Genomic DNA, 24733 nt, shown 5'->3' with positions numbered 1-24733 from the left:
TTGTGCAGGTATTCCACAAGTGGCCCTGGTCTAGAAGAAGTCTCCCGGCTAATTCTGCCTTGGACTGACCAAAGCTGGAGAAAGAGTTATCAGCTGATGGATCTTACCGAGCTACTGAGCATGTGCAGCTCCCAACAAAGATAGGATAGAAGAGAGATGTCTCACTCTGGAGCTAAAACTAGTGAGATGTCTCACTCTGGAGCTAAAACTAGTGAGACGTCTCAATCTGGAGATAAAACTAGTGAGATGTCTCACTCTGGAGATAAAACTAGTGAGATGTCTCAATCTGGAGATAAAACTAGTGAGATGTCTCACTCTGGAGATGAAACTAGTGATATGTCTCACTCTGGAGATAAAACTAGTGGTATGTCTCACTCTGGAGCTAAAACAGGTGAGATGTCTCACTCCGGAGCTAAAACTAGGGAGATGTCTCACTCTGGAGATAAAACTAGTGAGATGTCTCACTCTGGAGATAAAACTAGTGATATGTCTCACTCTGGAGATGAAACTAGTGAAATGTCTCACTCTGGATCTAAAACAGAGACCTAAACACACAGGGTGAAAACAGGATCTGCAGCAATGTGCAGTAAAACAAAAATATGGTGTTTTATGAAAATGAAACCATGGAAACCTATTCTGGTACGTCGTCAAAATGCAATCATGAACATGAAAATGTTGATAATATGGGCACTTTAATCACAAATGGCCACAACTTGTTTATCTTGGTCTGAACTGGGCTTCAAGCTTTATATATAAAGTGACTCAACAACCAATCGGTCTTACCTCTGCTAGAGTGGAAGTGTTTGCTGGGCGTGGTGAAACCTCTGGTGCCGTGGGTGTTGACGGCCGCCACTCTGAACTGGTACCAGCGCCCCGGCCGGATGTCAGAGAGCCCCGCTCCCTGCTCCGTGGTCTATGGTGAATCAATAAGAGTTGGCTTAAAGAAAACATGGATGTTTGTCTTCTTTCGATCCCAAGAGAATGTTGGTTTTCAAACTCAAGAAAACACAAACAGAAAATTCACAATGAATTTGTCATTTAAGAACTGAAAACCAATGTGCACCTAGTTAAATTAAAATATTTTCAACAGGTTTGTTTTTCTGCTAAGTCTCAACTGGTTTGTATCATCGATATGTAGCGTCGGTGTTACTGTGTCTGAAATTTGATGTGGTTGACTGAAAGCTCCAGCCCTGAATGTGTTCTCAATAGAGCCAAATCTTTGAAGTTATTAAAGGTGCCCTGGCCACACAAAACCTTTTCCTTGCATTTGTCCAAATCTGCGAGGTCCATGTATGTATGTGTGTGTGAAGATGAACTGCTACCTCCTCTGTCAGCTCTAACCACTGAAAAGAAATAAGAAGAGAAATCAGACCAATCACAACAGCTGGTCAGTCTGACTTCATGTTGCCTGAGCTCATTAATATTCATGAGCTAATGACTTGACCGCAAAAATGAATGCAACAACCCGACCTGTGTCATCTGACATATTCTGCCTCTCTTTAGGTGGCAGGGAACCAAATGAGTCATCCTCAACAACAGCCCTGAATGTTTCCAGCGTCTGGCTCTGCCCCGGGACAGACGGACGACCCAGAAACATAACGCCCACAGCTACCGCCAGCGCAGAGCCATAAAAATGTATTGTGTGACAATGGGATTTAAGAGATGGTATTTAATGATATAATGATGTTAATGATTATGTATGTAGTCCACCCACGGACGACTGAGATCTTCCTCTGTTCATCAGTGCAGCATAATTACCTTTACCCTCAATCAAAATACTCATTTAAAGCAATAGTTTTCTAAGCTGAATGCCATTAAGCCTTTTAAAATCCCTATTACCAGGCTGTCAGCAGCACGCTCTGAAGTTTAGAAGTTTTCTAAACTAAGTTTTTAGTTGGGAGTCTTAAATAAGGACTGATACACTCATTAGTTTTAGTTTGTCCAGTTAGGAACTACAGTACAATAAATGCAGTTGTGAGAACTTGAATATGTCCCACAATTTTAATCTTGAACGCCAGGCAACATACATTGGGCAAACTGTCCTCAATAGAAATGCATCATTTGTATGTATTCCACGTATTTATGACTGTATGCAACACATTGATGTTTGCTTTAAAATAGCAACCCAAAGTACTTTTTTTAAGCCAAACCATAATCTTAACAAATGTGAATGGACTGTTCTTATTTAGCGCTTTCTAGTCTTAACAACTACTCAAAGCGCTTTTACATAGTACAGTACTCACACAGTTGCTATACTTGGAAACAAAATGCTCCCTCCAGCTACACCTTCTTGTCCAAATATGGTCATGTCTGGGTTAAAAACCCAAAATGTAAATGGCCAAAATGTAGTAATGTCCAAATGAAGCATTGTATTAATTTTCTGATACCACTTGGTGGCACTCTTTGTTCAAAAAATGGTTGAAAGCACACGGAATTACTATCTCAGAAAATTCAGTCTGTATTGAGAAGCAATAAATGCTATGGGAACATCTCTATTACAACCCCTAAACTAACCTGTGCAACCAGCTGCCACGACGTAGCGGCGTCTTCGCTGGGCTGGATGCCAAAGTTCCACCTCCTCTGCAGGATGTAGACCACCGGCTCAGCCGAGATGTTGAAGCGGGAGGACCAACGCACCGTCAGCTGACCAGACGAGAGCTCCTCAAAGCCCAGCTCCTTCCTCGGCTTCAGAGGAACACCTGGAAAACAACCATCTTGAACTTTATGTTACAGCAACCTTACTGTGGAGTCACAGGTTGAGAATAGGAGTCCATCCCCCTGCCCTTGAAGTTGGTAGATTTAAAAATGTCCAAAACAATAAAAAGGTGCCAACTATAGGAGTTAGGAGAAATATAGAATAAGTCCAATTTTCTTTTGCACAATTGTAAGGTTTATGTACGGCGCCAAGCCATTTTGGGCAGTACCTAAGCCAAACGTGACTAAAAGACTTCTCTGATGTAATAAGTTTAGTCGGAATTCTTTAGCAAGCTTTTTTTTTCAAATGGTATTTGTTTATCATCCTCGAGCTTTTCCAGTGCTTTAGACAGATATGGTGACATCGGTCCAAAATGATGTAAAAAAAGACAAAATTACCACACAGAGGAACAAAATGTCTCAGAAAAAGAAGCTTTTTTAAAAATGTTACTGATGGCCAAAATGAGTGGTTGTTTAGATTTTATGGGTTATTCGGTGACCTTTGTCTCTAAAGCATGGCAAAAAAGACAATTCATGTTGCTATTGTTGAGGGGGTGCAGGGAACGAGGACCAAAAATGCAAGTATGAGGCAAGCAGACAGTAGAAGGTTTATACACAGGATTTATTGTCCAACCCAAACACAATCCAACAGGCAAAACTCAAAGTCCAAAAATCCCCAAAAATCCAAAATTCAAAACTCCAAAAAAGGTCCGGGTGGAAAAGGGCGAGAAGAAAACAGAGAAACACAGCAGGGAAAAACTCACAGGGAAAACTCTGGTCACAGAAACCAACAAGGGAACATACATCAGGAACAAAGCAGCACACAGACAAAGTCCAAAACAGGAAGTCGAACAAAACGATCTGACAAGAGACGGGAGCACAGACCCTAAACACACCGGGTAACGAGATGACGAGACGCAGGTGACGAGAGGGCTGGGAAACAGGTGGAAGACATCAGGTAATCACAGGAGCAGGAAAACACAGGAAGTAGAACTAAAGACAAGACAGCACAGAAAACCAGACTATCAAAATAAAACAGGAAACAGAACATACAGACACTCAAGGGAAAAACAAGACAGGACCAACAATAGAAGTCCAGGGAGGAAACACGGAGAAATAACAAAAAACAGGACAAAAAAACAGGATAAAAACTAAAACCAAACCAACAGCTATTGTGGTATCTGGTCCCCTTCTATGAATAAGGGTGTCCGTTTGGGCTGGGCATACTTTTACTGTGCATGACACAATAAAAAAAAAAATATTCATCCATTCATTTATTCCACCAAAAGTCAAACAGAGTAACAGTTGAGGGAATATTTAAGGGAGCCTACAAGAAGAATTTCTTTTGTTACATAAATCTTAGACTGTAAAATTAGTGGATTGTGGACCGGGCGTTTTGAATCCCTGACTTTGGCGAAACGGGCATCACCATCTTGGTTTTGGGAACCAGATGTAGGATCTTGGTTATGGTTTCAATGGCGCTTTAAGCCCATTTTAAATGTATAGTTGACCAGTTGGCTGGTCAGATCTACTTGTTGTAGCTCTGACGCCTGTGATTAGTGTTTCTATTCTCAGCCCATAGAGTGTGCAGAGAGGACATTGAGCTGTCAGCCGGGTCAGACCGCGTCCCCCGGGGCCGTGGCGACTCACAGCTTCACTCAGTGTCACGGCGTGAAACGGCTAAATGAGTTCCACACATAATTCCTCTCTTGTCGTGTGTGTTGGCATCAGCGGGGCCTGGACACACTGCTGCAAGCTCACAGGATCGTTTCCCCCCCCAGCCCTCGTTTGACAATGAAGCCTAAGTAGGGCATGCTCCACCTGACTCAGAGCAGCACAGACACACACACACTTAGTTAGCGAGAGATTTTCCATCTGGAATTAGAGGCCCAAGGGAGGCTGGGATGACAGTTTTTAGGTAGACGAGACTTTTATGACAGTTTAAGTGTGCCACAGTAAAAATGCTTAAAAATAAGAAGAATAATAATAACAGCACTTTTCTAAAAAATGTAGCTCTATCATAGAAAAGAACAAATTAAACAGGAAGGTTTGAATTGATTGATTTATCAGTGCTGTGCAATGTTTGCTGCTCATCTTGGCATTAAATTAGTGCTCCAATATCCAAATGAAGCTTCATGAAGGTTGGTGAATCCTTTTCTTAATTTTCTAAGCCCACTAGTTACATTAGAGCCCAGTTGGCGGCTGACGATCACAGCGTTCTCGCTCTATAACATTGGGAAAATACGGTTTAGGTTGAAAACACACACTTTCTTAAGTAGATCAACAGCATGCTAAACGGCAGTTCTCATGGCTCTCCTTACCTTTGTAGAGGTCTCTGGGAGACTGGCAGGTGTGGCCGCAGCCGTTGGAGCAGCATTTCTTCTGATTGGAGCATTCTCGGTCATCATCACAGCTCTCTACGCAGGCCGCTGCAAACCCGCTGGCTCTTTCTGGAGGCGGGCAGCTGCCTTGCTTCACTGCCAACACGGACTGAAGGAACTCACAGCTGGTCACACACTCCCAGTGCTTCTTGGGAAACACCCGCTAAATTGATTGATTGATTGAATTGTCATTCACCAAATATCCAGTTAAATTGACCCGATCTTTGCTAAAAGTCTAGTCACTTTCCCTCTGGATCCAAAACTACTTACAGTACATAAATGAAATTGTGTCTAACCGTATTCCCTGTGACCGATTGATTGTTCTGATTCAGCTCTACCCCGGAAAAACAAGCGCACAATTGACAGATTTTCTGATTTCAAGTTAAATCACTAGTTCCTGATCCCAAAATACTAGTGCAGAGGAAGCAGCCAGTGTTGCAGCGTACCTCACACAGCTCTCTGCAATCGCTTTTCCTCTTCATCTCCCAGGAATCTTTGCAGGGCTCCAGGCACTGTGGACGGGAAAGCAAGAGTGAACAATGATATACAATTACAGATACAGATGTCATCACAGTACAAAAGGTGTCCCTGGCAGACAGCTTCTTACCACAGAACAGAGTCAGTGGGATCATTTCAATCAAAGAGCGCTATTACAGGTAACAATAAGTCTCTAGTATGCTGACATGACTCATTCAGACTGTGAGTTTTAGTATTAAAGCCTGAGGTAGGGGGCTTGAATTTGCCAGTCAGATTATTGTCTGTCATTGTTCTTTTGGGAATGTCCTGTACTGCGTCACCTTTTGAATCGGCCATCAGACCTAATTGGTACTCTAAAACACACAGTAAAAGCTTGAAGCACACAATAACCTTCAAAGCAAAACCATTGCAAAGTGAGTTAACCAATAACACCTCCTGGGTGTTGAATAGGGCTGGGTACCGTTTCTACTTCATTCAATACCCGTCATGTAAACGCTAGTCTTGCATTGCCAGACCTTTCTCCTCAAGGAAGGTCGACTGGCCAGTCCACACAGCACTCCTGGAGGGGAAAAGAGCTGGAGTTCTCTGACTTTCTTAAACTGTTTCTGGAGCGTGGCACCACGTAAAAGCACCGACCTCTACACCATGACGCTGCATCCTGCACCAGTTAGCAGAGGCCACCCAGGGGAGAGAGGGTACACTGATTGTAATTTCATGCTGAAGTGAGAAACAGCGGGGAGGAGAGCAACACAAGGACACTGCTAGAGAAGTACGGTTAACTATGAACAAATGTCTGATGTACTGTATTTCACAGGAGTTTGGATACTTTTATCTAATGTCCAATGAGTGGAAGTCAACAGGTGCTTACGCCTGGTCTTAAGCTAAGCACGTCTTAACTCAGCGTTCGAAGTCCGACCTAATAGTTATGCCAGTTGCACCATCTTGGCTTAAGCCCTCTTCCCACTAAGACTAATTCTTCAGCCTAGTCAGGGCATGCGTAAAGTCCAAATCTAAGCACGTTTCTACACACCTTCCCTCTCGCTGCCTGTATGGACGACCTGGAGAGACAGCATGTCACTATAATTATGTCACTATAAACTGAGGTTTTAGGGGGAGGACCCCCACCGGTTGGAGGGTTTTTTATGAGGACTGCTCTTTCTGTGGTCTGCTCAGGAGGTCTTTTACCGTACGAAGGCTGCGTGAGTCAGAGCCGTCCTCGATGGCCGCTGTTATCTGTCTGTGTGTTGTTATAACGTTGGACTGCTTGGCAGTCAACGTATGTCTGTGCTGCCTGTACAGCTCTACTAATTTTATGTGTATCTCAAAGTCTGTGAAATTACTTTTTCTTTTTCTTTGGTCCCCCATTGAAATGGCTACAACTCATCGAAACAAAGGAAAATCCTTTACAACAAATCCTAACAATGCACGTTGCTATACGGACATGCTAAGACCAGGCGTAGTTAACCCTAGGCTTAAGTTTGGTTGGTGCAACCGACGTGAAGACAATTCTAAAGAGTGGTCTTAACAAACACCAGCTCAGCAGTTAGGACCAGGCTTGGTAATGTTAATCATGAGTATAATGAAGTGTCCAGTGTTTCAACAAAAGCATTGGAAAAAACGTGCAGATTAAAAAAAAAGGGTTTTAAGAAACGTTTTTTTATTTAAAAAAAATTACAAATGGATGAATCGATAATCTGAATAGTTGGCCATTATTTTCATGGTTGACAATTAATCGATTAATGACTGTAGGTCTGATAAAAAGAGTGTGATATTCAGGTCAATATTGTGTTTCCATTAGATTCCACACACATTATAATATTTACTGTCACAGCTTCTAAAATTCTGCTGCAGAGAGCGGATGGGGGGGGGGGGGGGGCTGGCAAATGGACCACACTGTGCACGGCTCTTCCTTTGCAGTGAAGACTCGGTGGAGCGTGTCTGATAGCCCTGTGCCAGCCCTGCCATCTCCCATCTCCCCCCTCCGCTCTCCACCCGACAACTTGTCCACTAATCCAGACTGACGTCCCCACTCTCGTGCCCAGCGTCACTCAGTTTTCCGCCTCATATCAAGCTCACCTCAAGCATTTCATTCCACTAAGTCGGAAATAAAGCTGACTGTTGGGAACATTGGGATGTCAAAGCACCTAAGGCTACATTTACACCGCTACATTTAAATTAAAAAACTAATATTCTAATATTCTGCTACGTTTCTCCCTCTCATTCCCCCTGCTCTGGCGTTTGCCCCTCTCATTCCCCCTGCTCTGGTGCTCCCCCCTCTCATTCCCCCCTGCTCGATGTTTCCCCCTTCTCTTCCCCTCTCATTCCCCTGCTCTGATGTTCCCCCTTCTCATTCCCCTCTCATTCCCCCTGCTCTGGTGTTTCCCCCCTCTCATTCGCCCTGCTCTGGCGTTGCCCCCTCTCATTCCCCCTGCTCTGACCCGTGTTTGTCATGAATCTGCGGGATTGTGTTGCCGTCTCAACGGCTCCAACCGGAGACCTTTGGCAACGCCAACCCTGACGCCAACGTTCCTCCTCCTGATTGGATCTTTTTGGTCACAACATCTCATTCTCTGAGACTAAAGCTACTAACGTTACCATGGTAACTACCAGCAATGGGCAGAGTCTCCACACTGCCTCCTGTTTATGTCCAGTATACCAGGATGTTGATAAAAACACTTGAGAATACTTTTGGCTCCAAAAACACTTAAAAAGCAAAAGTAGCCTCAGTTCCAAGTGGTAGCCAAGACTACAGATATTTTTGTCTCGGCTGCAGAATTTAGAACCAAATTGGATCCTAGCTGTTCTTTTAGGTCACAGAACATGCCTTGTGTTTATTTGGCAGCGGTGTAAAGCCGTGTGTGTGTGTGTGTGTGTGTGTGTCTGTGTGTGTGTGTGTGTGTGTGTGTGTGTGTGTGTGTGTGTGTGGTGTGTGTGTGTGTGTCTCCCAGCACTCCTCCATGACCAACCAAGGATAATGGAGTGAACATCTTCTCTGCTGACCGTGTAAAAATGCTCCTCTTTCGGCGCTCGACACGGTTTGATTCGCTGCCCAGACAAACTCCTCTGAGTGGAAACAGACCTGGCCTCGTGTTTGTCCCGGTTTCCTTTTTCCAACAACTCCCGCTCGTCTTTGAAAGCATTCCAGACCTTTAACTTCCACAGACAAGACCTGGGCTTTTCCCAAGGAACAAACGGCAAGCAAATTTGTTCCACAAGTTCATTTTATACGTTTGAAAATGTGAGTATAATGCGAGGAGGGCTAAAAGAAAAGGATGTCTGGCTCTCAGTCAAAACATCACAACGAGGCTGTAGGGACCATGAAGTCCAGCGATGGCTGCCAAGTCGTTGTGGACTAGATGCTACAGTAATGCCATCTTGAGCTCCTTTAACAGGACCGTGTGGGAGTGTGTCGCTAATCAACTCGGGCACTTTGCAAAATGGCTGTCTGCCTGGAGGAGATAGTGACAGAAGGATTAACAAGCACTCATTACCACCAGGGTCCGCAAGGACGACACGAGAGCCAAAAGGATGGGCTGTCTCGCAGCAACAAGCTTCAACAAGCCCACGAGTCAGGAACCTTTACAATGAAAAGAGACATTTTTTGGCCCAAAAACTTGTCTGGACCTGCGAAACATATTTGAGTCTTATAATGAACATAACAGCATATTAAGTGTGAATCAGCAGTTACTGATATGATACTTTGTTGCCATGTTGTTAGTATGCTGTGATGCAGATTTTAGTTAAACTAAAATGTTACGGTTGCCTAAAAGAAGAATGTCACAATATGGAGAGTTTCAGGTCTGAAATAAAGCATCTGAAATATTATCTGATAGTGACAGCAAAGTGTTCAGAAATAAAGTTATACTTTTTCTTTCCATGCATGGTTCATTGTTCATAAAATGTACTTATGAATGAATGAGCCATACGACAACGATGATGCTCCTCGAAGGGTAACTTTGCTTTTTTTCAACCATGACCCTGTTTTTCCATGGAAAGTACTGATAATTTACATGGAGTCTGGTGGGTTTTGCAGTTGTTTTCATGTTTAAAAAAAGGATCTTACTCTTAAATAAAAAGGGGGGTCGTCATATTATTGGGGTTGTCTTATATTCAGGTCAAGAATAATTCAACCATTTCTCCCTGTGATCATGCAATAAATGGTCTGGATGTCTCACTTTGGAAGCTTTTAATAATGCAGCTGCATGGGGAGATGTCTATGTGCTAACGTGTCAGAAGAATTAGCCATCACTTGGATGGCACGGGGACCAAAGTCAGAGGCTGCTCGGGCGTGTTAATATCTCCAGTGCTCAATGAGGAGGCAATCTTCCTTGTGGGGGATGTTGAATATCTAAAAAGCGAGCAGCACGGTGCTTCTGTAGGTAGTGTGCTCACTACAAGCATGCACAGAGAACGCAGTGTTTGTTGCAGTATTCTCTGAAACACCTGTTTGATCTGTGAGTGAGCAAGAAGTAGTGGAAAAAAGATGGGGGGGTGGGGTTATTAAATGTACGTTTCAGTGACACGCGGGACAAGACCTGGACATGAATCCCAGTCTCCTGGGGGAAAGTCCTGTGTTGTTTGACCCATCCACCCCCCCAACCTGCCTCCTATGCAGATTTCACACTAGTCTCTCTTAATACTACGTCATTTCACAGCTCTGTGGTCAAGATGCTCCGCCCGCTGCGTTCCATCCAGACGCTGAAGGGGGTATCGGACGCTGAGAGACCCTGACCAAGTGTGGAGAGAGTATGGGTTCCAGAGTAAGACATCACTGTGTGTGTGTGTGTGTGTGTGTGTGTGTGTGTGTGTGTGTGTGTGAACCTGCTGCAGTAGCTTTTGCCTGTTTTCTAAGCTTGACCATTCATCACCAAACTTGCCATTTTTTTCTTTGACGTCCTATACATCACACCAGTTTCTCAGCTAATACATCAACGCTCATAAAAGAGGCAGGGAGTAATAAAAGTCAAGCTCTGCCATATTATATCCAAAATCAGAAAACGTCTGAGGGGGCTCAGCAGTAGCTTCTCCACAACATTTTACTGAACAAAGTGTGCATTTTGCAAATGAAGAAACATCTTTCTGTGTTAAAGTCCCTGTGAGACCGAAGTGTCTTCAGCTTTTGTACTGAGTGACGCATTTCCCAGTGAAACGGAATATTTATATTCATCTGCATGCGTTTAGCATAACTGACTGTTGCCTTCTGTGGTTTGGATGTGAGGTCGTATTTCATGTTGTTGGGTAAAGCTTTGAAGAATTCCCTCTTAAATCTTAAATATTGCTTCAAATCTGAAAGATAGGCATGATATATTCCATGTACAAGCTTCAAAAAGTTTTGGATAACACCGGTTGCATACCTTAGAACATTGGTTATGACTACGACACCAGCCCAGGGATCCATCAAATCCATTCTGAAGAGGAGAGGAAACAAGGGAGACGAAGAGAGACGCACAGGTGAGTTTCATTCAATTAAGTTCAATTTAAATTCAATTTTATTTATAGTATCGAATCATAATAAGAGTTATCTCAGAACACTTCACTGGTAAAGTAGGTCTAGACCACACTCTATAATTTAAAAAGACCCAACAATTCTGGTAATTAAGGGCAGAAGAATAAATGGTAATGTCATGTAGTTACAGTGCTATCATAGTAGAGACAGACAGGGTACGATTTGTGGAAATGCTGAGTTATTTTTGATCATGCATAATAAAACAAAACGTGCAAGAATAATACCCCGCTTCCAAAACCCTGGATATACTGTCGTGGAACAGGGCCAGCCTTACCAAAACGTAATGTATGCACTTCAATATAATGGAAAATAATCCCAGAATGAAATAGCACATCGAAATGTCGAGCTAAAACACAGCGCTTTCAAGCTGGAGAACGGGGTTCGCTTCATACTTTCACCTAGGAAACACTTGTTCCTTCCTCGGGAGTGTTTTTAATCCAAACCATCTTTTTCCATAGCCGACAACTCTAAATACAACCAGCAACTGTCACTCAGACGTGTTCTACTTACAGTGTTACACTTTGTTTAAAATACTTCTATTTTAGGTGTATAATATCTGGTATATTGGTTAAGTCAAGAGCACTCTGGGGGGGGGGGGCAGAGGCAGGGATATGTAGCCCAGAAAGAGGGAAATCCCACGCATCCCCCCTGGCAGATCGCTCCCTGGAGACAGGCAATGTAAGTAGTTTGTCTCCAGAGGTCACATGGCCGTTGTGGTTCTGCTAGGGTTAGGCTTATGTAACGGGGGCAGAGCAGGAGCACCGGGCAGCTCACAGGACATGGTGGGACGCTGGATTTAGATTTTCAGTGTGACTCCAGGGGCAGTAGTATTCAGATACTCTACTGCAGTAAAAGTACTAATACCACACTGTTGCAATACTTTGTTACAAGTAAAAGACCTGCATTGAAAATGTTACTTCAGTAAAAGTGTGTAAGTATCCTCAGGAAAATGTAGTTAAAGTAATAAAACACCTTAGAAAGAGTAAAGGATCCAACCAGCTGTGTTTAATGACATCATCATCTCAGCTGGACCTGGAGGTTGTTATATTGTTGCTAGGTTACTTTATAATAAAACATCAGAATATTAACTACATGTGTTTAGTGTGCGGAAATCTTAATGTGTAAAGTAACTAGTAACTAAAGTAACTAGTAACTAAAGCTGTCAGGTGAATGTAGTGGAGTAACTAAAGTAACTAGTAACTAAAGCTGTCAGATGAATGTAGTGGAGTAACTAAAGTAACTAGTAACTAAAGTAACTAGTAACTAAAGCTGTCAGGTGAATGTAGTGGAGTAACTAAAGTAACCAGTAACTAGTAACTAAAGTAACTAGTAACTAAACCTGTCAGATGAATGTAGTGGAGTAACTAAAGTAACTAGTAACTAAAGTAACTAGTAACTAAAGCTGTCCAAAACACTTGCTAGGGTTGCAATAGATACACACACATAAAAAAAAAATAGATAAGTGTGTGTGTGTGTGTGTGTGTATATATATATATATATATATATATATATATATATATATATATATATATATATGTGTGTGTGTGTGTGTATGTATGTATTGGAGGAAAACAGAGAATTTAATCTTGAGTGGACTGATTGGTTTACTTCAAACGCCCACGCTGCTAGCCAGCCTTTATGTTTGGTCTGCAGCGAGAAATAGGCAAACAAAAAACAATATTTGAAAGATATTTCCAGAACAAGCACCCTGCATTTTCTGAAAAGAACCCAGATGGGGATGAAAGAAAGATTCTGAACTGCTGTGTCAAAGCTGAGCAGATCTACATTTATGCAGTAGATAAAGTCCCCTATAAATGGAGTTTGACGGCTCCAGACATATTTGGTTTGGTTTTTTGAAGCCAAAAATGGATTTATGGAGCGTAAAGGTGGCTGACCCCGTCCCACAACCCCAACCCTTTACAATAGTTCTGCACAGGACATCATGTTTATTGTCATTGCGATATCAACGAAAGATAATCAGAGATATTTTGTTAGTTGAAAGAAAATATCAGCAGAAAACAGCACATTATTATGTTATTTTTTTAGAGCTGCCTTTATATTGAATTCAATGTTGGAAATGATTTCCTTTCACTTGGTTTAAATCCAACAAGAAATGTACTTTAGCAGAACACAAAGCAGCAGAACTGAGGACCCTTATATCTGTTTATTCAGCCAAAGTTATATTGTTATAGTGATATTCAATGTAATCGCATGTTGCATATTTTCCTCATATCATGCAACCCTAGTTCAGACCAAACTGCTCCCCGGCCGCGGGGTCACTGGCTACCGGCTAAGGGGTTATGACTGAGCTGTACAGACAGATTGGTTTTTGTCTCCTTTGATAGTAAAGGTTGCTGACCCCTGACCCCTAACCCTGAACCACTCACCGGCAGCGGGGTGGAGAGCGCCGCCACGCTGTGCAACCTGAGGCACCGCGCCGAGCACGTCGCCCTGGCAACACTCTCCGACCACGACTCGTCATCCTCGGCATCGCGGTGCTGCTTCCTGGCGCGCACACTGGAGCCCAGGAGGAAAATAGTCCAGAGAGAGAGGCTGCCCGTTGTACCCAGCATCGTCTTCCTTCTTCTTTTCCCAGGGTTGTGAAACAGGAGGAGGCCGTGGGGAGCAGTGAGATGGAGGTCCGGTCACACTGCAGCTTATATAGCCAGAGGAGGAGCCAGGGAGCATAGGCGGACACTATTAGGGTCAGGGTGTTCAGAGGCTTCCATCCCTGCAGCACAGTCACAGAGGATCACCATCAGAAAAAGGGGGCATTGCCACAATAACTCACTCTTATGTGGAGTTTGCCTTGGTGAAACAAACATACGTTAAACAGAAATATGAAATAATCAATGAATATAATGACAAATATATACATATACAGAACATACTCATACTTGCACAGTATTTGTCTGTTGTTCACGGTGTTATTCTGTGTGGTCTTAGTTCAGTAACAGTTATAGACCCCTTGAAGGGGGGCTTGAGCCCCAATAAATGTCTTTTTTTCTTTTCTTTTTTTTCATCAATTTAAGTGCTTGAAGTTAAAGTTTGCAAACGTTTCTGTTAGTGAGTTATTATTTATATTATCATTTCATTTGATTGTGGTAGTCCATAAAGGGACTTTCATAGTTTTTTCAAAGTATATATATAGTATATAATACCAAAATATACATATTAATTGTTATCCAGTGAAATGACTAATTTAGCAGGGGGGGGGGGTTAACACTTTTGCAAGGCCCTGTATCTGTGTCACATTGTCATTAGGGGCTGAGCCCCCCCCCTAAAGGTCTGAGCCTAGAATCGCCCCCGGTTGGGCATCTGTTTTAATCTTTTAGTTCATGTAAGGGGAATGATGCATACATACAAAAAAACACATTTTAAACATTCATTTGAAATACAAAATAATACAGAAACAAATACATGCATCAAAATAACCAGTATAATAAGCAGCGGAATGGGTTATGTGCAGAATTTGCAAAGAATATATATAATGTTCATTATCTTGTAGGATTTATAGCCTAAACTTTGCCTAAATGTGTGTTGAACAAGAAGCTGTGAGACCTTGGTACGTATAATGAAACTGTCAGATGAGAGGTGGAATACACCCAGGTATGGAAGAAGATGTGTTGGCTTCCAAGTTTAAAATGTCTGTCTTTGATTTTAATAAACTTTCATTTTAATCAACTCAGAATTTAAGTACATGTTTCACATGTTGCCCTGTTATTAACAAAAAATCAGATGTAGGTTAGGGTTGGGCGGTAAAACGAAAATGGCAAAAAATAGCAACGTATCAGTTTCAATACCGTCATTAAAAAAAATAATAATAATTATACATTTTATTGAAGAGCGCCTTTCTAAGCACTGAAGGTCACTTTACAGACAATAAAAGACGGATACAGGGAACAGAAAAGTATAAACAGTTATGAAAAAATGCAATGCACTTATATAGGAGACAAGGATTAGATATTAAATATAGTTGATTTAATGCCTAAAAATGCTTATGTGTGGTTGTCATCACGTGACAGTGTGGAGGAGAGAGAGAGACAGAGAGACAGAGAGAGAGAGAGAGAGAGAGAGGGGGACCTGGTCTGGAAGAAGAACAGGACTTCTGTACTTAAACAATTATGTTTTATTTCTATGTTTTACATCTATGGTCAGAATTCTGAAAAAATACCGATACAGAATTCTGACTTTTTTAACTGTAAAGTCATAAAGATAAAAAAAAAAAAATCTTAGTTCTGAGATAACAGTCCAGATTTGCAACCTTATTCTCATAATTAGCTCTTTCTCACAACTCCAAAACATGTTCCCATGTGTCCTCTCCTAAACCAAACTGCCTGAAGCTAACCAAGCTGCTACCCTAGGCTACGCTAGCGACTTACTACCTTCTCTGGGGTAGACATGAGGATGTAGTATTTATGCAGACTGGGAAAAAGTCCACTTCAAAAATAAGATAAAAAAACATTGAATAAAAGGTGTTTTTGTAAGAGGTAAATATCTTCCAATGTAACAAGTAAAAATTCACACTTAAAATAAGATAACATCTTCAAACAAGATGATAGATCTTTTCACAAAAAAACATAATGAAATGTTAAAAAGAAGCTTTTTTTTCATCTGCGATACAACTCCAAACAAGATGTGTTCAAGCCTTCCACTTAACAAGATATTTAAGACATATTGTCTAAAAACAAGTCCCTATAACTCACCCAAATAGGACTTAGGTGATGGTCTTATCTTGAGTGTTATTGGATATTTTGACTAGAAATTAGATGAACACACTTGGTAAGATTTAGCTTATAAGAGGAGAAGAAGAAACCACCCATATCCTTTCAGGCTATATAGGGGTGCTGAAAGTCTGACTTCATATAGAATCGCTTGGATTTTCCAAATAAGTCATAAAATATAGCCTTTTTCATACAAATAACCTATTAATATTGTTAATAACAATTAGAAGCTAGGGTATTCATGTGGGCAAAAATCAGAAGAAGCCTACCCAGGAACCCATTTCTGACACTGGTGCTGCAACATTATTAATAATACTTGTTCTAATAGTTCAGAAGTGTTATGGCATCGTTCCAGAGGTTTTATACTGAAAGGCCAGATGTTGTTGCACAAGAGCAAACCTTCTCACACCGCTTGCTATTCTGTTACTGCTGTGGAAACTTTTATAACGGTGAATCTGTGATTTTAAACACGCACACATGGAGTGTTTTCTCCTCAGTGCAAACTATTTCAGGGGGGATCGGGCGATTTCAAGGGAATCCCGGCTGTTAAGTTCAGCGGTCGCAGCAAAAACAACATCTTTATGGACTCGTCTATTAAAGTAACCACAAACATATCTCTCATAAGCAGGCCGGGCACTGCTGAGTTCCTTGCCCAGGGAAAGGAGAAAACATGATGCTTGGAAACTGTGAAGAGATCCTCCGTGAGATGTAGGTTGCCTGACACGGGGGGGGGGCCCGCTCGCAATTGCGGGAGCATCCTGCAGTGTTAACGAGATGCCTTTTTTCCGACCAGCGTTTGCACACACTGACACCGTGGTGCTCTCTCTCACGTTTTACAGCACTGTCTTTGGCCTAATGAGAGTTTTTACCTCTGAACAGAAGCTCAGTTTGGAAAGCGTTCCCTCATTCCCTCCCTCACTGTTCCCCTGTAGTGTTGATTCAGTAGTCAACTATAGAACGCCCAAAGCAGATTTCAGACACTAATGTCGCTCGCCGATGTGAGTCGAGTGCAGAGTTGAGTCCTTTGGCAGTTGAACTTCCAGTGGGGCATGTAGAAGACATTTCTTCAGCCGTGACAGTGTGTTTGCCAAAAAGATTAAGACCCATTTGTCTGTTTGACCCAACCGATGGAATCCGTAAAACGTGCAGGAGAAAGTGACATGGAGCCTAGGACCTGGTGCTTTCTATTTGGTGCTGTGTCTGCTCGGGGCATTCCTAAAATAAGGTGTCAATGGAGTCTCCAGGTCTGTGTTGAGCTGATGCTCTGGTGGTCCACCCACAACAGGAAGGGGAAAATCCCCTTGAGCGCCCCGCTGAGCCCTCGACTTACCAAACTCTGACGGTGTAATGGTCTCATCGTGTGCAGCGGTGTGTGCCAGTTTGCTGAGGCGAAGGTTGGCCACCTTTTTAACGCAATGTCAAACAGAGTTCACCCAGAAAAGACAACACGCACGTTAGCTTGAATGCCGAGGCTTCGTTTGATAAAGACTTCATCCAACTCGTTGACTAGATAGCATTTGGTGGCAGTGTGGGAAGGATACTTTCAAAATGTATTCCGTTACTCAAGTTACTCAATCTGAGTACTGTATTCTGATACTGCTTATTAAACATTACTTTACTGGTGTGTTCTTTTTTTCCCGGACTGCATTGCCTACTTCAAAAATCTAACCGCAGTCTAGCTACCATGAGCTAATTTTAGCGTTAGCTAGCATGTCAAACAGGGCTAGTCAGTCTTTCAGCAGCTCTGGGGCTAATAAATCCCACAGGAGGATGTCAAGTCACACGGCAACTAATCAGGTACCTGATAAAATACTATAAAACTATAAAATAGGAAGTTGACCAGTAACACTACAGCAGACTAGCCTTGGCCAATTTAAAAAAACTTACATTAAGATGCTCCAGGTTGCAGGAGGAGTGATTTGGACGCTGAAAGGAGGTTGGTTGCTGCAAGCAGAAGTTGCACTCCACAGTTTTATGTCTTCCCACTTCGCTTTCTTTAATGTGAAATGCTGTTTGAATACCCGAGATAGAAAGGCATTCCTGCTCCGGCTCTGTTGTTCCGGTTCCATCTCTACCTCTATCAGTGATCATTAAAAGATCATTTTATCATTTTCATAATGAGGCCTCTGGGAAATGCATGGAGTTGCCTTCATTTCTCTAGATAATAAACTCGTGAAACAAAAGCATAGTCATGTAGCCCATTGATTTCAACAATGTAACTGTATTCTAAGTCCCACCTATTATTTAAATTGTAAATGTAACAGAATGCAGTTACCCATAATTTATATTGTGAATATGTAACGCCGGTACATGTACTCCCTAACACTGTTTGGCCAGTTGGCGGGTGTTTGAATCCCTGGAAAGAGCTTGATGGCCCTTTTTCACAGCTGACATTGATAACCTTAACGATGGCTCAGTTCCATCTAGTGTCCCAATTAGCTGTTACAGGGAGTCAGCATGCTCAACACCAGGCCTCTCCTGAGTGGAATGCGGCCATCGTTAATGGTTTTGAACACACCTGTGCTTTTCCTACTATGTCAACATGTTTGCCGTGAAAAAGGTCTGTCAGTACACGATCCGTCCTGCCTGCACGATCCGTTCTGCGCATGTGCAATACGCACACGCAGATGATGATCACGATGTACGAGGATTTACGGCACCGCACGATCTGTTCCACAGTAGCGGTCTGCTGTTAGCCTCTACCGTAAAGCTAATGACGCTAGTTTAGCTAACAGCTAATTCGGCTAACCGCTAGCTGACAGCTTGATTCAGCCTAAAATAACGTTACCCAAACTAAACAGCGGGAAAAGCAGCTCCTGTTAAATTAAGACTTTACAGAAATAATAAAGACAAGTATGGAGTGATTGTATTTTAAATGAGCACAAGTAGAGTAGAACTGACATAACAACTGTCATATATTTGAACGGTTACAGTAATCCCTCGTTTATCGCGGGGGTTACGTTCCGAAAATGACCCGCGATTAGGAAATCGCGAAATAGAAAACTTTTTTTTTTACAATTAGCAACTATTACATGTATACAAATACAGTGACTCACGTGTGGCCGGTCACTGCTCTTCAGACTGGGCGCTGCACCTGACTGCGCTCTGCAGTGTTCTCTTCTTCTGAAGCCGCCGGTGCAGGTGTGTTTGTTCGGGAGAAGACATAGTGATAGGCAGCTGTTGCGCTCTTTTTCTTCTTTGCAAAAAGATCCTTGTACACCGACATGCCACCATCGATTAGTTGGAGAACTGTAATGAACGGCTCATCAAAGGGTCCCATTCTCAGCTACTCGCTTAAGTTCAGTGGCCATTCGCACACGGTTGCTAAGCGACCAAGCGTTAGTCCTTCCTCCTCATCTCTCGTGTCCTTTCTCCCTCTTCTCTTTCATCGTCGCTTTGTGGCTTTGTCATTTCTGCCAGCTCTGCATCGGTCAGCGGCTGGTGCGTCTCCATCAATCAGGGCGTTTATGTCATCGGACTCATGTCATTAAAGCCGTCTCCTCCAATCTGTTTAGCAGATTCACAGCTGTTTCTACGGCGAGTGGTGGACCTCGTCAAGCGAGCCCGGTTGCGTTTTGCACTGCCTCTGGCCATAGTTTTTTAGCAGGCTTCAGAGTTTCCGTTTTCATTTCCTGAATGGCCCCTCGAATGTTTGGAGACACGATGCAATGGTGTTCCACGCCAGTAGTCCTTCAGTGAGAAATCTTGATCCGAGTCCATAGCGTCAACAAGATGTTGCAGGTGGTGCGCGTATAGAGAGCCTTGAAAGCACGGTGGCTCCTTGGTCCATGGGCTGAATCAGGGATGTAGTGTTTGGCGGCAGAAATTCGATTTGCACACATCATATGCCAAATCATTACCGTGACCTCCGGCGTTGTCAAGGAGCAGGCACTTTAAAGTCCAGTCCCTTTCCTCTCAAATAACACTTGACCTCCGGGATGAAACAGTTTTTGAACCAATCAGATTGAGCACTTTTGTCATCCAAGCCTTTGCATGTACATCCAGTAAACAGGCAAATCATCCTTATTTTGTTTTCAGCGCCCTGGGATTTTTAGACCTGTAAATCAGCCCCGGTTTAATCATGAAACCTGCGGCATTTCCGCACATAGCCAGGGTCAACGGTCTTTGTGAACTTTAAATCTGGGGCTTTGGCTTCTTCCTGCATGATGAGGTGCGGGAGGGCATTCGTTTCCAAAATAAGGCAGTCTCATCCATGTTAAAAACTTGTTCGGGCTATATCCCCCTCCTCAATGATCGCCTTGAATTATTGTACACGAAGGCTTCTGCCAGCGGTTCCGCAGACGCCATTCACCGTGCAGACAAACATTTTAAGTCCAAAGCGTTTCTAAACTTTCAAACCAGCCCTTGCTTGCATTAAATGCGCTTGGCACTTGTCAGCAGCACTTGCTGGGGGCCTGGCATCCTCTCCCACTGTGTCAGCAGCACTTGGAGGCCGGATCCTCTCCCTCTTCCCCGTCACTGACAGCAAAGTTTTCATACAGCATTCTCGCTTTGTGCAGATAACGTTTGTATCCAGGGTTGTTTTTTTTCCTGCAGTCATTAATCCACGAGCTAATGCCGTCTCCATCCGTACCATGGTCTTGTGTGCGACAGTTACAACCCTTTTTGCATTCGTATAAATTGGATCTGCTGTCGTCTTATGTTTTTTTCCTCCTTCTTTTGTAACGAACGGAAGATTCATTGATTCCGTAATGGCGAGCAACGGTGCATGCTTTTACTTCCCTTAGATGCTCAGAAGTTTAACTTATCTGAGATAGGTAGATCTTCCGCCGTTTGGGCCCATCCGCAGGTGCTTTTGTCGGTCCAGGCGTTTCGTCGACATTATGGGTTTAGGAGATGTTCGAAATTACAAGATAATTTGGCCAACTTAAGTAAATTTGCCAACAGCTGTTTTATGTACGTACACATAACTGCACGAGACGACAAATGATAGCACAATTGTAGCAGTTTTGATACAAGAAGCGGGAGTGAGTTTTTAGCGAATCAGAATGCAGGCACAATACCCAAAAAAAAAAAAAAATGCATTATGAAAATCCGCGAATAGCGAATCCGCGATAAGTGAACCGCGAAGTGGCGAGGGATCACTGTATTTTCAGTTTTGAGGGTATTTTACACGCTGTCTCAGCTAGTGGTTAGCCAAATTAGCTGTTAGCTAAACTAACGTTAGCTTTCCGGTGGAGGCGAACAGACTTTCTTTAACTGTCTATGGGAACAGATCGTGCATTGTCGTAAATCCTCGTACACCATAATATCATCTGCGCATGCGCGAACACATTGCACATACGCAGAACGGATCGTGCAGGAAGGACGGATCGTGTACCGAGGAGGTCTACCGAGTAGGCGTAACGTCGTCACTCCCAGAGTGTCACGCTTGGTCAGGTGATCTCGGCGTTTGCTACTGACGCAAAGTCGCCTGTGGCGTCTTATCTAGACGCGCTTGGCGTCATTTTCCATTAGCTAAACTTATCTGTGATGTCGACTGAGTCTCATCCATCACGACGTCTCATTCTGAGACTAAAGCTACCAGCAGAGAGAGACTAGTTTTTCTACTGGAGATAAAAACACTCGGTGCACCGAGATCCCATTTGGCTCCAAACTCAACCGCTTAAAACCCAAACATAGCGATGGAGATGAGGTCAGCGTGTGCGTGTCTTCCCCCTCTGCGGGAGTGGAAACCCGGTTTTGGGTGTGGGGTCCTTCAGGCTGCACACGGACCGCTGCGTGGTGTTTCCAGCGCTCCCAGGCACTTGTTACTGAAGGGAAGCCCCTCTTAATGAGCTACACCTTGTAAAGGAGGAGTCGGTCCGTTCCCGTGGTTTTACTGCTGTGGGTAACACTTCAGTTCCTCTTTTTATTGTGTACTTTAGATACTACTCTAATTGTTGGTTTCTTCACGTTATGAGCTGTGTTACTGTCTGTGTCTACTAACCCATTTAGTGTTGTGGGTTCCATATTATATTGTGCGTATCATATTTTAGAGTGCTGTGAGTCTTTTTTTCTTTTAAGATGATGTGTGAACCCACATGATCTTTTTTTTTCTTTTTTTAAGATTATCTTTTGGACATTTTAGGCCTTTATTTTGACAGGACAGCTGAAGACAGGAAAGGGCCACAGGTCGGAGTCGAACCTGCAGCCGCTGCATTACATCTCAATATGGGCGCACACTTCCAACTGAGAACCCCGGGCGCCCAGACCACATACTGTTTTGATTTAATTTCAGTTTGAGTTTTTTTTAAGAAAGGTTTAGTTATATTTTTGGGCCGTCCAAATTAAGAAATATTAACGCCACACAAAATAACATTTAATGTCTGTAAGTGTTGAGTTCCTGTTTATTCCTGCAGCTCAAGGTTCACCATCCCCTGCACAGGTAGCCCCACGTTTCTCCTGCTACCAACAATTTATAAAAATATGTATCAGCTGATGCAGCAGTCTCTCTAACTTGTGATAATGATGCAGAAAACATGTTCTAATCAGACAGGAAGTTACTCTGTAAGGAAGAAGTGAAGTAAGCTCAGTGGTTCCAGATAATTAAAGGTGGCTAAAGGAAGACATTTAAAGTGTATATAGGTGAAAAAATAGTTCATTACTTGTAAGAATTCATTTTTGTAGATACATTCACTGATTTCCAAACTCTGAAGGTGGCACACAAAGTAAGCTCCACAGGGCTCCACCCAATGGGGTTTCATCGGATGTGTAACGAAGTAAATGAGACTAACATTTAAGGTTTGTAGCATCTTTCTACTTGTATTTCCATTTGTGTCCCATTTGTGAGTGTCTGTAGTTTCCTGATTTATTTTGTAGTATTGTTTTTTTCTCCCTAGTTATGTCTCTTTTCCTTCCTGTCTTGTGATTGTCTGCCCCGCCCTGATGTGTTCCACCTGTTCCTAGCCTTTGTGTCACCTGTCCCTTGTGTCCCACCGGACAGAGGTGCCAGCTGAAAGCTGAGCGGGTGCAGCAAGTATAGTAAAAGGACATTTTCTTTATTGTAGATGCGATAATTAGTTTATAAGTTCTGGGCCCTAGAGATAGCTGGGTTACAATTTCTATTAAACATTAGCCAAAAAGTGTCATGGCCTCTGTTTCTGTTCCTCTCTCTAAAAGCTTCATGTGTGTGTCTCTAGCGATGTTTCCATTCACAAATTTTTTTCCAAATTAGGTGATATTGATGAAAGACGCTTTATGGAAACAGTCAAATTTGATGGAATTCCATAAATATCACCTCAAAGGAAATACGCTCGATCTCATCCGATTTTATATTGATGATATTCGGCTTGTGTGATAAACGCTGATGGAAACCTTATTTGCTGAATAAATAATGAACTGTGATTAAGTTTTAGGTCATTTTATGGTTGCAACCCGCCACAAAATGAAGAAGAAGAAGAAGTTGTAGTTAATGTCCCCCAGTATTTCCTCTCTGTCTCACATATGGGGGGGGCAACGAAGACAGATGGAAATGGACGGATGTGATGGTTGTCCCATGTTGATCATTTATAGGTTGTCATATTGGTTGTTATATAGTTTTTTAGTGGCTTTAATGCCGTTGGATGGAAACACACTTTCACCAGATTTAATCACATGACTTTTTTTTACCAAACTTCAGATAACTCGATTGACACATGGATGGAAAGTTAGAGTCTGTCTTCCAGACGGGATTGTATTTCTCATCTTATTCTGCATTATGTATGTCTGTTCATGTGACTGCATGACATTTCTTATTATCAAGCCCTGAGCTGTAGGCTCTCCACTCATGTTTATCCACCGCAATTCTGATTATTGCATGAAAATATTGTTACATGTACGCAAGATACACAGAACAAGTTAAGTCATAAATAAGTCATAAACTGTCCCTGGTTGTATTTCTATGAACTCTTTTCTCTCTCTGTTCATCAGACCACCTGGCTGGAGGGGGGGGTCTGGAGGGAAGGTTTCTGATTTTTAATCAAATGTGGAACTCTTGAGCATGTTTCTGGAGAGTTAACTGAAGGATGAGAGCTGAGAGGTGGAGGAAACCCTTCACTTTTACTGATCCAACACCTCCTGTGTTGGAGCTAAATCCTGCTCCATCTCAGGGTTCATTCAATTAGTATCAAAATCTCAATGTGGATGTGGAATCATTTTATTACATCGGATATCCTAGAGACAAACACAGAGTCAACCTAACACGCTCTCCTCCATTTGTCTGACTCTCTGGCTCTTGACCCCTAGTCTTATCCACAAAGGTGTGGGTCTTTAGAGCACATGAGTGTGTGGTGTGGGTGTGTGTGTGTGTGTGTGTGTGGTGTGTGTGTGGTGTGTGGTGTGTGTGTGTGGTGTGTGTGTGTGTGTTGTGTGTGTGGTGTTTGTGTGTGTCTATTCGTTATCTTTCATTGGAATGTGACTGTGGTTTATGACCCTCAGTTCAGGAAAAAGCATGGGGGTGAAGTGGCTGAAACCTGAGACAGGATGATCACTACAATCAGTCTGGTTCCAACGTGTCTTCATTTATGCTGAAATAACGCTTTTAACCTTTGTAGCTTGAATGCATAAATGCAAATCACACACAATGTTTAAGCACATATAACATTTGAAATCCCAACACCTGGCAGCCTGTGTGGCTGTTCTGCTACTCTAACCTGAAACCCAACCGGCCTGCAGCCACCTATGTTTTCATCATGGATTATTGTCTGATGAATGATTAGTTTGATGACGAACTAAAAGAGAACTGAGACTGCTGGAACGCGGTGGAGAACCTGCTTTTCGTCACCTTCCTAAAATAATCGCCTAAGTCATTTTTTCACAAAAAGTATTTTCTTGCCTAAATCATCTCCTCATGGTGCTTGCCACCTCTGGTAAAATTTCCTAAATTCTCAGTTGAACAGGTCATGTGATTCTACGCTTTTAGTATAACTGCCTAAGTCAAAATATGTTCAGTATTTGGTTCAGTTTTTTTG

General features: G+C 42.7%; 1 protein-coding gene and 1 long non-coding RNA gene across 4 annotated transcripts in view; one reads left to right on the top strand and one right to left on the bottom strand.

Annotated features, from left to right (window-relative positions):
* Positions 1–1336, top strand: part of LOC116674073 (uncharacterized) — a 6053-nt gene extending 4717 nt beyond the window's left edge. The window contains exons 2-3 of the long non-coding RNA XR_004327948.1: positions 120–122; positions 1226–1336. This is a non-coding gene — a long non-coding RNA (uncharacterized LOC116674073). The remainder of the gene's footprint in view (positions 1–119; positions 123–1225) is intronic.
* anos1a (anosmin 1a) overlaps positions 1–13676 on the bottom strand; it is a 21278-nt gene extending 7602 nt beyond the window's left edge. For all 3 annotated transcript variants that reach the window (XM_032506511.1, XM_032506512.1, XM_032506513.1), the window contains exons 1-6: positions 13446–13676; positions 10907–10960; positions 5522–5587; positions 5016–5238; positions 2515–2699; positions 784–913 (exon numbers count right to left, since the gene is read on the bottom strand). In XM_032506511.1, coding sequence (XP_032362402.1) covers positions 784–913; positions 2515–2699; positions 5016–5238; positions 5522–5587; positions 10907–10960; positions 13446–13631 — 844 coding nt within the window. In that variant the 5' untranslated portion in view covers positions 13632–13676. The remainder of the gene's footprint in view (positions 1–783; positions 914–2514; positions 2700–5015; positions 5239–5521; positions 5588–10906; positions 10961–13445) is intronic.
* Positions 13677–24733: the final 11057 nt, after the last annotated feature.

This window comes from Etheostoma spectabile, chromosome 24 (genome assembly GCF_008692095.1).
Source record: "Etheostoma spectabile isolate EspeVRDwgs_2016 chromosome 24, UIUC_Espe_1.0, whole genome shotgun sequence".
In the NCBI taxonomy this organism is placed as follows: domain Eukaryota; kingdom Metazoa; phylum Chordata; class Actinopteri; order Perciformes; family Percidae; genus Etheostoma; species Etheostoma spectabile.
Note: the sequence above shows the minus strand (reverse complement) of the source record. Positions and strands in the feature narration are given on the sequence as shown.